The sequence below is a fragment of the Pelobates fuscus genome, chromosome 7 (assembly GCF_036172605.1).
Source record: "Pelobates fuscus isolate aPelFus1 chromosome 7, aPelFus1.pri, whole genome shotgun sequence".
Lineage (NCBI taxonomy): Eukaryota > Metazoa > Chordata > Amphibia > Anura > Pelobatidae > Pelobates > Pelobates fuscus.
In genome coordinates, this window is record NC_086323.1 from 66,666,196 (window position 1) to 66,681,860 (window position 15,665).

General features: G+C 42.0%; 2 protein-coding genes across 3 annotated transcripts in view; both read right to left on the reverse strand.

Annotated features, from left to right (window-relative positions):
- GTF2B (general transcription factor IIB) overlaps positions 1–708 on the reverse strand; it is a 29,527-nt gene extending 28,819 nt beyond the window's left edge. The window contains exon 1 of the mRNA XM_063428362.1: positions 608–708. Coding sequence (XP_063284432.1) covers positions 608–624 — 17 coding nt within the window. The 5' untranslated portion in view covers positions 625–708. The remainder of the gene's footprint in view (positions 1–607) is intronic.
- Positions 709–14,928: 14,220 nt separating this feature from the next.
- Positions 14,929–15,665, reverse strand: part of KYAT3 (kynurenine aminotransferase 3) — a 28,101-nt gene continuing 27,364 nt past the window's right edge. For both annotated transcript variants that reach the window (XM_063427314.1, XM_063427313.1), the window contains one exon: positions 14,929–15,647. In XM_063427314.1, the coding sequence (XP_063283384.1) occupies positions 15,594–15,647 (54 nt within the window). In that variant the 3' untranslated portion in view covers positions 14,929–15,593. The remainder of the gene's footprint in view (positions 15,648–15,665) is intronic.

A 15,665-nucleotide genomic window follows, 5' to 3' on the forward strand; every position in this document is an offset into this window, starting at 1 on the left:
GCGAGAGCTGCCGGGGCATGGTGACCTGCCAGGACATGGCGAGAGCTGCCGGGGCATGGTGACCTGCCAGGACATGGCGAGAGCTGCCGGGGCATGGTGACCTGCCAGGACATGGCGAGAGCTGCCGGGGCATGGTGACCTGCCAGGACATGGCGAGAGCTGCCGGGGAATGGTGACCTGCCAGGACATGGCGAGAGCTGCCGGGGAATGGTGACCTGCCAGGACATGGCGAGAGCTGCCGGGGAATGGTGACCTGCCAGGACATGGCGAGAGCTGCCGGGGAATGGTGACCTGCCAGGACATGGTGAGAGCTGGGGCAAAAAAAAGGAAGTGATAGTACAATATGTGACCGTGTAACATGGGGCATAATACACCGGGTCTGACATTGTGTTTACTAGAAGTGAGGCCTACACCGAGTTCTGGCAATGTGCAGCCTGTGTGGTAGCCCCATGGAGCTCCTGCGGCCTTGGCCACCATAGCCGGCAGAGAGGGTTGCTGGGGGAGACACAGCCAGGCTCTAGGCCGCCGCCTCTCTCCTCCCATCGCCTTAATCAGAGAGCCGCTACTCGAGGACATTACATCACAGCAACTGCGGCGAGACACTCACCGACTCGACGACGCCATGTTCGCTGAATCTGGGCAATGAGTAAAAACTGCCAGCGTTGCGATCGGCTTTTTATAGACTCGGCTGGTCACGTGCCGAAGGGGGGGGGAGGCGGGTCTAAGGCGGTTTACAGCGGCGCATTGTTAGTGCGCGTGTGCGTGCGCCTGCGCGCGCGCGTCTGCCTGCTTGCCCACTACCCTCTGGAGACTCGCAGTGCGTGCGTGCGTGCGTAGCTCCAGCGATATGGCGTTAGGAAAAACTAGCCGTCTCTGGTGCGCATGCGCGACATTTAAACCAAACCCAAAAAAAAAAAAAGGTTAAGAGCTAAAGTTTAGGGGCTTTTGCCCTTTTTGAAAAATGGCAGCTTTACCAATGTCTGAGCTGCAAGTTATCATAAATAAATAAATAAATAACGGCCATTTTGATTTGCATAATTAACCCCTTAAGGACCGGACTTTTTTTGCGATGTTGTACATTTGCGACCAGGCATCTTTTTGACACTTTTGTGGTGTTTGTGTTTAGCTGTAATTTTCCGCTCTCTCATTTACTGTTCCCATACAAATTATATATTGTTTTTTTTCAGGACAAAAGGGGCTTTCTTTACATACCAATATTTATATAATCTCATGTAATTTAATTTTTAAAAAAATGAAAAAATATGATGAAAAATTGAAAAAAATAAGTTTTTTGAATTTTATGTGAAAAATCTTTTACTCATCTACAAAAGCAAATGAAAAAAACTGCTAAATAGATTAAAAATGTTGTCCTGAGTTCAAAAATACCCAGTGTTTACATGCTTTTTGCTATTTTTTTGCATGTTATAGGGCTATATGTACAAGTAGGATATTGCGGTTTCAAAACATACATTTTTAAAATGTATCAATAGTGACATTGTAACACTATTATCTGTCATAAATTGCTAAATAACACCCCACATGTACATATTTTCTTAAAAGTAGACATCCCAGGGTATTCAATATGGGGTATGTCCAGACTTTTTTAGTAGCCACTTAGTCGCAAACACTGGCCAAAGTTAGCGTTCATATTTGTTTGTGTGTGAAAAAAGTAAAAAACTAAATTGAACGCTAATTTTGGCCAGTGTTTGTGACTAAGTGGTTACTAAAAAAGACTGGACATACCCCATTTGCAATACCTTGGGTTGTCTTCTTTTGCAAATGGTATGCCATCATGGGGGTAATTCTCATTCCTGGGCTACCATACGCTCTCAAAGGCAACGTAACCAACCTGGCCATTTTCAATGTAAAAATATTTGACCCATATATTTGACCCTGTAACTTTCAAAAACGCTAAAACCTGTACATGGGGGGTCCTGTTCTACTCAGGAGACTTTGCTGAACACAAATATTAGTGTTTCAAAACTGGAAAATGTATCACAACAATTATATCATCAGTAAAAGTGCTGTTTGTGTGTGAAAAATGCAAAAAAGTCACCTTCACTGACAATATCATCACTGTGATATGTTTTACTGTTTTGAATCACTAATATTTGTGTTAAGCGAAGTCTCCCGAGTAAAACAGTACCCCCCATGTACAGGTTTTAGGGTGTCGTAGAACGTTACATGGTAAAATACAGTGATAGCAAATTAAATTCTCTGGACTTTCGGCCTGGGTTGGCAGGCAGGTCCCTTAAATTGCAATCAATAAAATAACATAAACATAAAAACATAACATAACATAAAAATATTACATAAATACGCACGTAGAATTTAAATATATATGCATATTTATATATTTGAAGTCTACGTGTATATTTATATAATTATTTATGTAATTTTGTATATGGACATATGAATAGTTCGCATTCTTTTTATTTATTTATATATACATAGATATATATACAATTTCATTCTAAGTGTATTTTGATATAAATATATATATATTAATATCAAAATACAGTTAGAATAAAATTTCGTATAGATATATATTTTTTTTAATTTTTATTATAATTTTTAATTTTTTTAATTTAATTTAAATTATTTATTATTCGTATTTTATAATAATATATATATATATATATATATACAATACATATTAATATAAAAATACACTTAGCATGACATTATATATATATGATATATAGACATATATTATATAGGTATAATATATGTCTATATATCATATATATACACATATATAATTATTTTTTTTTATTAACTTTCACTTAAACATTTTTTTATGATTTTACAGTTGCAGGGAGACTGCCTGTCAGCACAGACAGTCCCCCTGCAGGCAGAGACTAGGACACCTATTGTGACCATGTGGTCGCCCTGTTGGGCGATCACATGGCCACAGGGGTCCTAAACCGCCATGGGGAGACTGTCTGGGCTGCAGGCAGTCTCCCCACACCGGGACCAACGCCGATCGCCGCCGGGGGAACGACGGCGATCGGGTAAGTACATTGGACGGTTAGGACGGTTCAGGACCGTCGCCGGTCGGCAACGCAAAAATGCCGATGACGGTCCTGAACCGTCCTCCGTCCTTAAGGGGTTAAGGAGGGGGCAAATTGTACAAGTTCTAATCAAAACAAAACCTGGAATTTGATCTGTCTGTCTGTTCAACCATAATTCACCTCTTTCATACTAAGTGCACCCACACTTATTATATATCATTTCATTCAGGGGAAACAGGGCTTTCATTTACTATCAAATATTTATATATAAGATATAAATTAATATGAATAAAATCGAAAAACTTGTGAAAAAGTAAGACATTTTGATATTTTCGTAGTTCTCCATGGAACGTTAACCATGAAGGTCATTATACTGGTAGCTTTTACTACAATAAAATACACATATTTGTGTTCAGCGATGTCTTACTAATATAACAGTACCCACAATCTACAGGGTTTATGGGGTATTGAAAAGTTTTCGGGTCAAATATAGGGCTTGTCCCATTTTCAGTTTTTATACATTGAAATTTGTCAGATTGATTTGCTGGGCCTATGTTGCATTTGAGATTGTATGGCTTGCCAGGAATGAAAATTATCATAGCATACCATTTGCAAAAGTAGACAACCCAGGGTATTCAAAATGGGGTTTGTCAAATTGGGTTCTGTAACGGAACCACTAGCACCCCGACCGGGTACCTTCCGTTGATGGATGCTCCTAGTGCTTCCCGAGGACTCCAAGCACTCCGCCAGACACTATAACCACTGTAGACTCCCACGAACCGCCGCAGCTTGGTTGTGGTCTCGTTGTCTCCACCCACTCTGGACCCAAGACCAGGGTCCAGCTTCCAGTAGGTCAAACTCTCCGAATTCCAGAGAGCAGGAACAGGACCAAGCTCTTAGCAGAGTTTAGTGATTATACCCTGGGGAGTATAGTGATTATAGCAATCCCCAGAGTGTAGTTCTCCAATCCCCCAAACATGAGCCGAAACTTCCTGAAGGTACAAGATGATCTGAACTTTTAATGACCATACTTGCTTTTATGCAAGTCCCCATGCAAGGGGACATCCCACAGGGTGGGACACAGTACAACCAATCATTTACAGGCAAACCGTAAAACACACCCAGCACAAACATACAATCTCTCCCCTCTTCCTGTGATATAATTACTGAACACAATGGGTTAACCGTTAATGTCATGTATCACAGGCAGGAAAAATACACTTTTTATACATAAACTGTAACTTTAAAAATATGCATCATATTGACATAAACCATACATATTCGGAATCAGCATACTTGAGGTATAAACATAACAAAAAATCATACAAATCCCTCCAGTACATAAAAAGTTAGACAGAAGTCCTTTATGACCGACCGCAAGGACATTTTCCTGCCCAAAACAGTTCCATAGATTTGGGCTGTGCAACCGGTCTATTTCCGATGTTAAAGGCAGTTCTCTTAGAAAAACTACTAAGTCCCATTCGAATGCACGAACGGGCCCCGTTTGTGCAAATAGCACAGTGTAACATGGCATTCGAATTGTCGAATGCACTTCGACTTTAGCCGAAGCGTCGAAGTGGAGGAGACGGTAAGAGTCAGCGGTGTTCGTGCATTTGTGTAGCCGGTTTTAGTTCCATGGATTTACTAGCACACACCGCTGACCGCATTCAACTAAATTAAAATGGCTGCTGCCACGTGTTCCTTTGTCGAATGGCGGCCACTTCGACGACTTCGGCACTTCGGCTGCATCCGAAGTGCCATATAAAAAGGTACCAATCCTTCCCCATAGTATTTAAAGGGCCAGAAGTAGTGAAATACTCTCCGGTATGGCTGAATAATGTTTTTAAAGAGCCCAATCTCCCAGGGGCCATAGTAATGCGGAAGGAGGCTGGCAATCAGGCTCATCCAACAGCCAGGGGAAAAGGGCAGCTTGTCACCTAACCATCCAGTGACAAAAGGCGTTTTGTCACATATCTCCCCTTTGGGGGGCAGACTAACCAGGTACCTGACCTGTCGGTCAGTGCCTGAGTTAGTCGATAAACCTACCCACAGTGAACAAGTACATGAGTAACCCGCCCACAACACACATTTACTGCACCTGGTTCCTCTGGTGGTACTGGGCAACACGCAACACGCTGTGGGGCCTTGGGGGGCAGAGACCAACTGCGCTCTGCCCCGATGCCAGCGCTTCTGCTGGGGTAACCTGGACGCAACTTGGCTGGGGAGGGGAGACATCTCTTACCTCCTCCTCCTGGTAATCCTGTATGGGTAGTTTGGGATCTGGACAGGTCATCCAATATCCCTGTAGGTTGGGTGCAGAGACCACAGTCCCATCTGCACCGACTGGAGGGGTAGGGTACGCTGCCGCTGGGGAGAGAGACTGACTGTCCCGACTATCGGTAACGCTCCCTGGTGCTGGGTAGTGGGAGCGATCATTTCCACTACCAGTGATGAGGGTTGCTGCAGGGACGAGGGACCGACAATCTCCTCTCCCTGGGATGCTAGCTGCCGCTGCGGAGAGAGACCGGTTGTCTCTTCTCCCTTGACAACCCACTGCCGCTGGCGAGTCAGACCGACTGTCCCAACTCCCAGTGATGATGGTTGCTGCAGGGACCAGGGACCGACAATCTCCTCTCCCTGGGATGCTGGCTGCCGCTGGGGAGAGAGACCGTTTGTCTTTTCTCCCTTGACAACACACTGCTGCTGGGGTGTCAGACCGACTGTCTCGACTCCCAGTGATGATGGTTGCTGCAGGGACGAGGGACCAACAATCTCCTCTCCCTGGGATGCTGGCTGCCGCTGTGGAGAGAGACCGGTTGCCTCTTCTCCCTAGACAACCCACTGCCGCGTCAGACCGACTGTCTCGACTCCCAGTGATGATGGTTGCTGCAGGGACGAGGGACCGACAATCTCCTCTCCCTGGGATGCTGGCTGCCGCTGGGGAGGTTGGGGCCGCATTGAGCTAAGGAAGCGTTGGTAGTCCTGCTCCAATGCCCAGTCCCGAGTAACTTGGTAAGCGAGGTCTCGTCCCAACTCAACAGCTGAAGGAAATGGCAGCATCTTTTTCCGGTACAGATAAATAGCCCAGAACCGCGACACCTCTTGACTCCCAAAGTCATCATCTTCCTGCATGGCCTTGAGCAACAGGCCGGGGCCATAGTATGCCTCCCCCTCTGGCTGGACCTCCTCTGTCACCCAAGTGTCTCGCTGGACTGCGTACCACCACAGCGCCCGGTATGAGTCATCCCCCATCATCTCTCTCTGAACTAGGAACTCAAGGTATCTTACCCACTCCGCCAAGGGTTGTTCTCCTAGGATTCCCATCCGCTGAGCCACTTGTTGCTGCCAGCGCTGTGCTTTATTTGGAAGCTTCTTTCTCCGCCGAAGCTGTGCGACCTCCAGGGACTCCTGCCAGAGCTCTTGCATTATAGTCTCTCTATAACTCAGTTCCACCTCGTCTGACACAAGAACATACTTTTCCAGTGTGGCTTGCAATCTCCACTGGAACTCCTCAACGTATGGGGTCGCTGCGTAGGGGCTCCCATACTCCATGCTGCTGTGAACAGGGGCGCTGTACAAATACTAGCGTTGCCCTCAATTGTAATTCCAAACATTACCGGTGTCTTCGAGCTGCTTCTCCTCGCACTAGGACGCCATCCCACCGCTGCCACCACTGTAACGGAACCGCTGGCAATCCGACCGGGTACCTTCCGTTGATGGATGCTCCTAGTGCTTCCTGAGGACTCCAAGCACTCCGCCAGACACCATAACCACTGTAGACTCCCACGAACCGCCGCAGCTTGGTTGGGGACTCGCCGTCTCCACCCACTCAGGACCCAAGACCAGGGTCCAGCTTCCAGTAGGTCAACCTCTCCGAATTCCAGAGAGCAGGAACAGGACCAAGCTCTTAGCAGAGCTTAGTGATTATACCCTGGGGAGTATAGTGATTATAGCAATCCCCAGAGTGTAGTTCTCCAATCCCCCAAACATGAGCCGAAACAGTTCCATAGATTTGGGCTGTGCAGCCGGTCTATTTCCGATGTTAAAGGCAGTTCTCTTAGAAAAACTACTAAGTCCCATTCGAATGCACGAACGGGCCCCTTTCATGCAAATAGTGTAACATGGCGTTCGAATTGTCGAACGCACTTCGACTTTAGCCGAAGCATCGAAGTGGAGGAGACAGTAAGGGTCAGCGGTGTTCGTGCATTTGTGTAGCCGATTTTAGTTCCATGGATTTACTAGCACACACCACTGACCGCGTTCGACTAAATTAAAATGGCTGCTGCCACGTGTTCCTTTGTCGAATGGCAGCCACTTCGACGACTTCGGCATTTCGGCTGCATCCGAAGTGCCATATAAAAAGGTACCAATCCTTCCCCATAGTATTTAAAGTGCCAGAAGTAGTGAAATACTCTCCGGTATGGCTGAATAATGTTTTTAAAGGGCCCAATCTCCCAGAGGCCATAGTTATGCGGAATGAGGCTGGCAATCAGGCTCCTCCAACAGCCAGGGGAAAAGGGCAGCTTGTCACCTAACCATCCAGTGACAAAAGGGGTTTTGTCACAGGTTCGTACCCGGGAAATGGTCTGGTTTTAATATGAGGAAAAATAATTGACATTATAGATGGTTCTAAGAGAAGGGAGATCCCGCTTTTAACTATCGCAGTAGATGCTGAAAAGGCGTTTGATAGATGAAGTTGGGCTTTCTTAGATCAAGTCCTACGGGTATATAATATACAGGGTTGGATACTAGAGGCAATTATGGCCTTATATAAAAATCCATCAGCTAGAGTTGTTGGGCCAAATATCTGTTCAGATTGGATTATGATCAACAATAGGACTAGGCAAGGATGCTCATTATCTCCCTTACTATATATACTCTCAATAGAACCACTGGCAATTACATAGTTACATAGCTGAAAAGAGACATGTGTCCATCAAGTTCAGCCTTCCTCACATATCTTGTTGCTGTTGATCCAAAAGAAGGCAAAAAACCTAGTCTGAAGCGCTTCCAATTTTGCCACAAACTAGGAAAAAATTCCTTCTTGACCCCAAAATAGCAGTCAGATGTCTCCCTGGATCAAGCAGCTGTTACCCCACTAATTAGAAATTATATCCCTGTATGTTATGTTTTTGTAAGTATTTATCCAATTGCAGTTTAAACATCTGTAGTGACTCTGACAAAACCACCTCTTCAGGCAGAGAATTCCATATCCTTATTGCTCTTACTGTATAAAAACCTTTTCTTTGCCTTAGATGAAATCTCGTTTCTTCCAGCCTAAATGTGTGACCTTGTGTCCTATGTATAGCCCTGTTTATGAATAGATTTCCAGATAAAGGTTTGTACTGGCCCCGAATATGTTTGTATAAAGTTATCATATCCCCTCTCAGGCGCCGTTTTTCCAAACTAAACAGATTTAATTTTTTAACCTTTCTTCATAACTAAAATGATCCAAGTAGATCACATCCACTTCAACACCCTGATCTATACTTCTACTTACTTCTTCGTAGAATGCAATTAGGTTAGTTTGACATGACCTATGTTTCATAAAACCATGCTGATTATTGCTAATAACAAAGTTCTTCCCAATGAATTCCTGAATATCATCCATTAATAGCCCTTCAAGTATTTTCCCAGTTACAGAAGTTAAGCTCACAGGTCTATAATTTCCAGGCAAGGATTTTGAACCCTTTTTAAATATAGGAACAACATCTGCCTACCTCCAATCCTCCGGTACAACACCTGAAACAAAAGAATCTTTAAAAATTAAATACAGAGGTTCACTTATTTCCCCACTTAGCTCCTTAAGTACTCGTGGGTTAATACTGTCAGGCCCCGGAGCTTTATTTACATTCATTTTCTTTAATAGCTGTAGCACCTTGTCACGAGTTATACAATCACAAGTTAATTGCAAGTTTTTTGCAGCAATCATTTGCATATCTCTTGCCATAGGATCCTCATTAATATATACTGAAGAAAAATAGTTATTTAAAATTTCTGCTTTTTCCTGGTCTTCATTAGCGAATAAACCCAACTCTGTTTCCAGTGTACCTACACTTTCATTTTTAGTTTTTTTAGAATTGATGTACTTGAAAACAATTTTTGGGTTGGTTTTGCATTCTTTAGCTATCAATTTCTCATTTTCTAGTTTAGCCACTTTAATTGCCTTTTTGCAAGCGTTATTGGCTTCCTCATATCTTAAATAGGATGCCTCTGATTTGTCTGATTTAAATGCCCTTTTCTTATTTTTAATCTCTTGTTTTACTTCTCTACTAAGCCACATTGGTTTTAATTTTTTTCTTTTATATTTATTACCCAATGGTACATACTGAGAAATGTACCTTTCTAATATTTGTTTGAATAGTTTCCATTTATCCTCAATGTTTTTATCACTAAGGAGTTTATGTCAGTCAATATGTTGTAGAGCTGCCCTAATCTTATTGAAATTGGCTTTTTTTAAATTATATGGTTTAGTATACCCCACTTGCTTTTGCTTTTTTTAGTTTATTTCAAAATTTACCATATTGTGATCACTATTTCCCAAATACTTGAATATTGGTTAAAAGATCAACATTGTTTGTTTTGATGAGATCCAGACAAGCATCCTTTCTAGTTGGTGCCAGTTGTGACATAAAGGTGTCATTTAACACATTCAAAAACCTGATTAATGTTAGGAATAATCAAAATATTCAAGGGTACAAGGTTAATAATGATGAGTATAAAATATCTATGTATGCGGATGACATCTTATTAACAAGTGAAGATCCAAAAACATCTTTGGATGCATTAATGGGAGAATTTAAAAAGTATAGTGAGGCCTCTGACTATAAATTGAATATTGATAAGACCATTTTGATGGGAGTGGGATTGGATAATATTACCCAGAGTGATATACGAGAGGCATATGGATTTACCTGGGCCAAGAATAAATTTAACTATCTGGGGATAGCAATTACTAAAAATATAGATAGTATAATGGAAATTAACTATATGAAGAGAATATACAGGCGCTAATAATACTCGTCCTCTGGATACATTTATAAGACGTAACACAATATTCTTGAAAAACGCAGAACCTTAAACCGTGTTATAGCTCATAACAACACACAAATAAAATATGTATATATATATATATATATATATATGTGTGTGTGTGCACTGTGCCTTTAAGACAAAGTTATTTAAAGTGCAACAAGTGATTTATTGTGCAAAAAATTTGGTTTGCATTAAAGTGCATACAATTTCTTAACACATGTATTGTGCACATTTGTGTAAAACTGTGATAAAAATACACCAAGCACTCACTTAGAAATGCATATGCTGATCATCTCCATGCAACATAAAAAGGAGGAAAAAAATACAAATAGTGTAAATCTATATAACAGAAAGCAAAATGTAATAGATAAAATGCACACTCACAAAAGTAGAGCAGAAGAGCCTGTCTAACTATGACACTCTCTCCAGGGATAAAAAAAAAACGGAAGAGACAATCAACCCACTTCTTAAATTTATTGCACAGAATATTACATAGCAGCTTCCTCCAACGTTCCCCCTTGTATATGCAATGCAACAGTTCAGGTACTTTACAGTAAAAGGCCGGCTTCTTCCACCAAGGTAACCGAGTTGCCGCAACCAAAGACTTCCGGGGGGGGGCGGAGTTACCAGTCTGCAGGCGTACAAACGTGCGTTTGTGCATGGTCGAGGGTGGTGACACTTTTCGCTGTATTCCCGGCTTCTTCAGATCTGCCCACTTTTGCCTGTCATAGTCTTTTATACAAACCCTTATAGGCGTGTTTAACTTCCCTCCGTTCAAACAGTAATGTAAATAAATTTGTGGCCAAACCGAACGGAATTGCTGAAGTCCCGTAGTGCTGAACTGAACCAAATTTTTTGCCCATGCACATCCCTTATTGGATGTATTTCACTTAGATTTGAGAGAAAAGTTAATTGATATATTTTAGAGATTCACTTTCAGTATGATATTTGTAATATTTGTGAAAAAAACTATAAAAAGTATATTTAAAAAAAAATGGGGTATGTCCAGTCTTTCTTTGTATCCACTTAGTCACAATCACTGGCCAAGTTAGAGTTCATAGTTATATTGGGCATTTTTCACATACAGGGAGTGCAGAATTATTAGGCAAGTTGTATTTTTGAGGATTCATTTTATTATTGAACAACAACCATGTTCTCAATGAACCCAAAAAACTCATTAATATCAAAGCTGAATATTTTTGGAAGTCGTTTTTAGTTTGAGCTATTTTAGGGGGATAGCTGTGTGTGCAGGTGACTATTACTGTGCATAATTATTAGGCAACTTAACAAAAAACAAATATATACCCATTTCAATTATTTATTTTTACCAGTGAAACCAATATAACATCTCAACATTCACAAATATACATTTCTGACATTCAAAAACATAACAAAAACAAATCAGTGACCAATATAGCCACCTTTCTTTGCAAGGACACTCAAAAGCCTGCCATCCATGGATTCTGTCAGTGTTTTGATCTGTTCACCATCAACATTGCGTGCAGAAGCAACCACAGCCTCCCAGACACTGTTCAGAGAGGTGTACTGTTTTCCCTCCTTGTAAATCTCACATTTGATGATGGACCACAGGTTCTCAATGGGGTTCAGATCAGGTGAACAAGGAGGCCATGTCATTAGATTTTCTTCTTTTATACCCTTTCTTGCCAGCCACGCTGTGGAGTACTTGGACGCGTGTGATGGAGCATTGTCCTGCATGAAAATCATGTTTTTCTTGAAGGATGCAGACTTCTTCCTGTACCACTGCTTGAAGAAGGTGTCTTCCAGAAACTGGCAGTAGGACTGGGAGTTGAGCTTGACTCCATCCTCAACCCGAAAAGGCCCCACAAGCTCATCTTTGATGATACCAGCCCAAACCAGTACTCCACCTCCACCTTGCTGGCGTCTGAGTCGGACTGGAGCTCTCTGCCCTTTACCAATCCAACCACGGGCCCATCCATCTGGCCCATCAAGACTCACTCTCATTTCATCAGTCCATAAAACCTTAGAAAAATCAGTCTTGAGATATTTCTTGGCCCAGTCTTGACGTTTCAGCTTGTGTGTCTTGTTCAGTGGTGGTCGTCTTTCAGCCTTTCTTACCTTGGCCATGTCTCTGAGTATTGCACACCTTGTGCTTTTGGGCACTCCAGTGATGTTGCAGCTCTGAAATATGGCCAAACTGGTGGCAAGTGGCATCTTGGCAGCTGCACGCTTGTCTTTTCTCAGTTCATTGGCAGTTATTTTGCGCCTTGGTTTTTCCACACGCTTCTTGCGACCCTGTTGACTATTTTGAATGAAACGCTTGATTGTTCGATGATCACGATTCAGAAGCTTTGCAATTTTAAGAGTGCTGCATCCCTCTGCAAGATATCTCACTTTTTTTTACTTTTCTGAGCCTGTCAAGTCCTTCTTTTGACCCATTTTGCCAAAGGAAAGGAAGTTGCCTAATAATTATGCACACCTGATATAGGGTGTTGATGTCATTAGACCACACCCCTTCTCATTACAGAGATGCACATCACCTAATATGCTTAATTGGTAGTAGGCTTTCGAGCCTATACAGCTTGGAGTAAGACAACATGCATAAAGAGGATGATGTGGTCAAAATACTCATTTGCCTAATAATTCTGCACTCCCTGTATAAACTGCCCTTTCACAGATGCTATCCTGTATTATACAGGTTTCTGATCTAAAACACTTGTATTTGTGAAGAGCAATGTCTCACGAGTACAACAATACCCCCCATGTACAGGTTTAATGTGTTTTGGAAAGTTACAGGATCATATGAAAGACTTGCCCATTTCTGTTTTTTGCAACTTGAAATTTCACAGGTTGGTTATGTTGCCTTTGACACTGTAAGGCAGCCCATAAATGAAAATTAACCCCACCACCATGGCATACCATTTTAAAAAGTAGACAACACAGGGTATTCAAAATGGGTTATGTCCAGTCTTTTTTAGTAGTCTTTGGTATGGAGAAAGGATGGGACAAGGAAGATTGGGTAGCAAACAAAGTGGGGGGGCGTCGAGAGCTGGGGAGGGGAAAAAAAGTATTGGTCTCACTTGGGGTTTTATTTAAATTTCGGTTCATAATCTAGTAGCTGACTCCCTCCTCTTAATCTCTGTGGGAATACATGATATCCACTGGATCCAATAGTACCAAATTTCATATGTTTGTGTTTTTCTCACTGCTGTAAATATAAGCTCCTTGATTCCCCAGCATTAAGTAAGTGTGGTAATACTGATCTCTTGTAAGGTTTGAGTGGAATCGTAGTTACTTGAAGTAGGTAGGTGTCCGGTGAAAATTTCAATTGTGCTTCAGTGATTAAGGACACAGTCTTTGTGTATCTCATCCCAGAAAGGTTGTATCTTCCGGCACCTCCACCAAATGTGGAAGAGTGTGCCCAGTTCTCGCTCTCATCTCCAGCATTCTAGGTCACAGTGGAATCCCATAGTAGAAAGTCTTTCTGTACTCTTGTACCTGTGGGACACCATCTTGTAGCTTGCCTCTTGGTGCTGATGGAGGATTTGTGCGTTAGTGCGAACAGTTGGGTCCATTGTTTAGGTGTTAGGGAGTGTCTCAAATCGGTTTCCCAGTATTTAGTAATGTATGGGAGCTGTTGTGTAAGCAGTAGGTGATATGGTACCGAAATGGTGTGGGTCAGCGGCAGTGTTTCCGTGCATAGTGCCTCATAGTTGGTTAGTTGTCTGTTCACTGATTCGAGGTTCAAGATGTTTTTCACAAACCTTACTTGTTCGTGGTAGTGAACATGTGAGATGAAGTTGATTGGATGTGGGGCAGGGAGGTGCGTCAACGTGCCTCCTGTATAGATATCTTACAGTCTGCAGTGTTGGTATGTCTAAAGATTTCAGGTAGTGTGGAGATTTTGCCTGTTCAAAGTCCAAATTACCCACTAACGGGTATAGGGGAGAAACAGTGTAGTGCCGCAAGGGGTGTTTCAGTGAATCTGTCTTCAATAGAAATCCATAGCTTGTCGGGGAAGGGAATTGGGTCCATTTGATAATTCTTTGTAAATGAACCGTTTGGTGGTATTTAGCTAGATCCAGAAGACCTAGACCTCCCTGCTGTTTGGGTCTAGTTAGGATAGAGTAGTAGTCTCGCTTGTTTCCAGAGCCAAACTAATTGAGTGAATGTTTTGCGGGCTGTAGAAAAATATTCCTGTGGTATGGGGACCGGAAGGGTCTGCAGGAGATATAAGAATCTGGGCAGAACATTTATTTTATATATTTTGGTATGCCTTTATAATGTCTAATTTGTTCATCCACAAGCAATGCTGAACATGTTTTTGTCTTGTCTCTTGCAGATCTATCTGAAGTTGCTGTAAGAGACGGTATTAACAAATAATGAATGGCTTAGTAAAGCTATGTATTGTATTACCTGGTGTGGGGTGGCATAAATTTAAGGGGTTAAGCACAACACAGAGACCATCTTGGTTGAGGGGACAAATTAGTGATAATCTGGGGTAATGCTTGGAAGGATTTGGGGTTTCCCAGAGGAATACGGTTGTTAAATGGGAAGGGGGAGGGGGGGGTTATGGCAATTAAGTCCTTCAAACACCACACTCTCCTCACTAACGACTTGGAAGGAGACCTGTTCATGTGCCCCTTGTAACTGCATCTTCCAACAATATTCCAAAAGTACAGTTTCTTGGTCATAAAGTATAAAGTGCGACCATGAGTTCAGGAAAAAACTTTTGAGATTGTGCTCTGCTGTTGCAGATTGCACTTTCAGCAACACTATCGCTGTGCATGTGTATTCTTGCCAAATATAGTGCCATCAATATCGCTCATGCCAACAGTTAGACTTCTTTTATTTTTGAAGGCATATTCTTTGTTAAAATAATTAGTTAAAACTTCATGGATTATAGTCAGAGTTTTTTTAATCTGTTTTGAGAGTCTGAGTACGTCTAACTGAAGATGAACAGTGCTTCACAATTTGCAAACAGCAGCAGCATAATTCTTGTATTTCTAAGACTTCAAAAACGGAAAGAACACTAAAAAAGAGGTGGGGGGGAGGAACACTAGAGGGGGGAGAGAGGAACATTAAGAAGGGGGACCACTAAAAGAGAAGGTAGAAGGTCTAATAGTAATACAAATTACAGGGGGGAAAAAAACGTTTTAAAATTCATTTAGGGAAAAATGTCATTTTCGGTTTTCGACCAAGGGCATCCTGAATTTTCAGTTTCGGCCCAGAATTTTCATTTCGGTGCATCCCTACTTTGTTCCATGACTGAGTGCCCGAAAGATCAGTACACCCCTTACTCAGTTGGTAATTTGTTGACTAAACTCTTTGAATTCTAAAAATGTAATCTTTATAAAGTTGACATTTTCAAATGCATATGTTACAGAATAGTATGTGGCCTGCCACGATACAAATCTAGATTACCACACAATATTGCTAGAATTGTCCCTGTAGTATTTGTTAAATGTGTTCCACAATGCACCTAGATTGCCATTATCCCATGATTTCTTCTTAATCAGTCTTCATCCCATTTTTTGCTTAAAAGGGTACAGTCTTTCCTAATCTTTATTTGTTCCAGTTTTTCAGGATCACTTCTGCTGCATTCAGTGTTTCATCTTGCTGTAAATATAAAAAAAA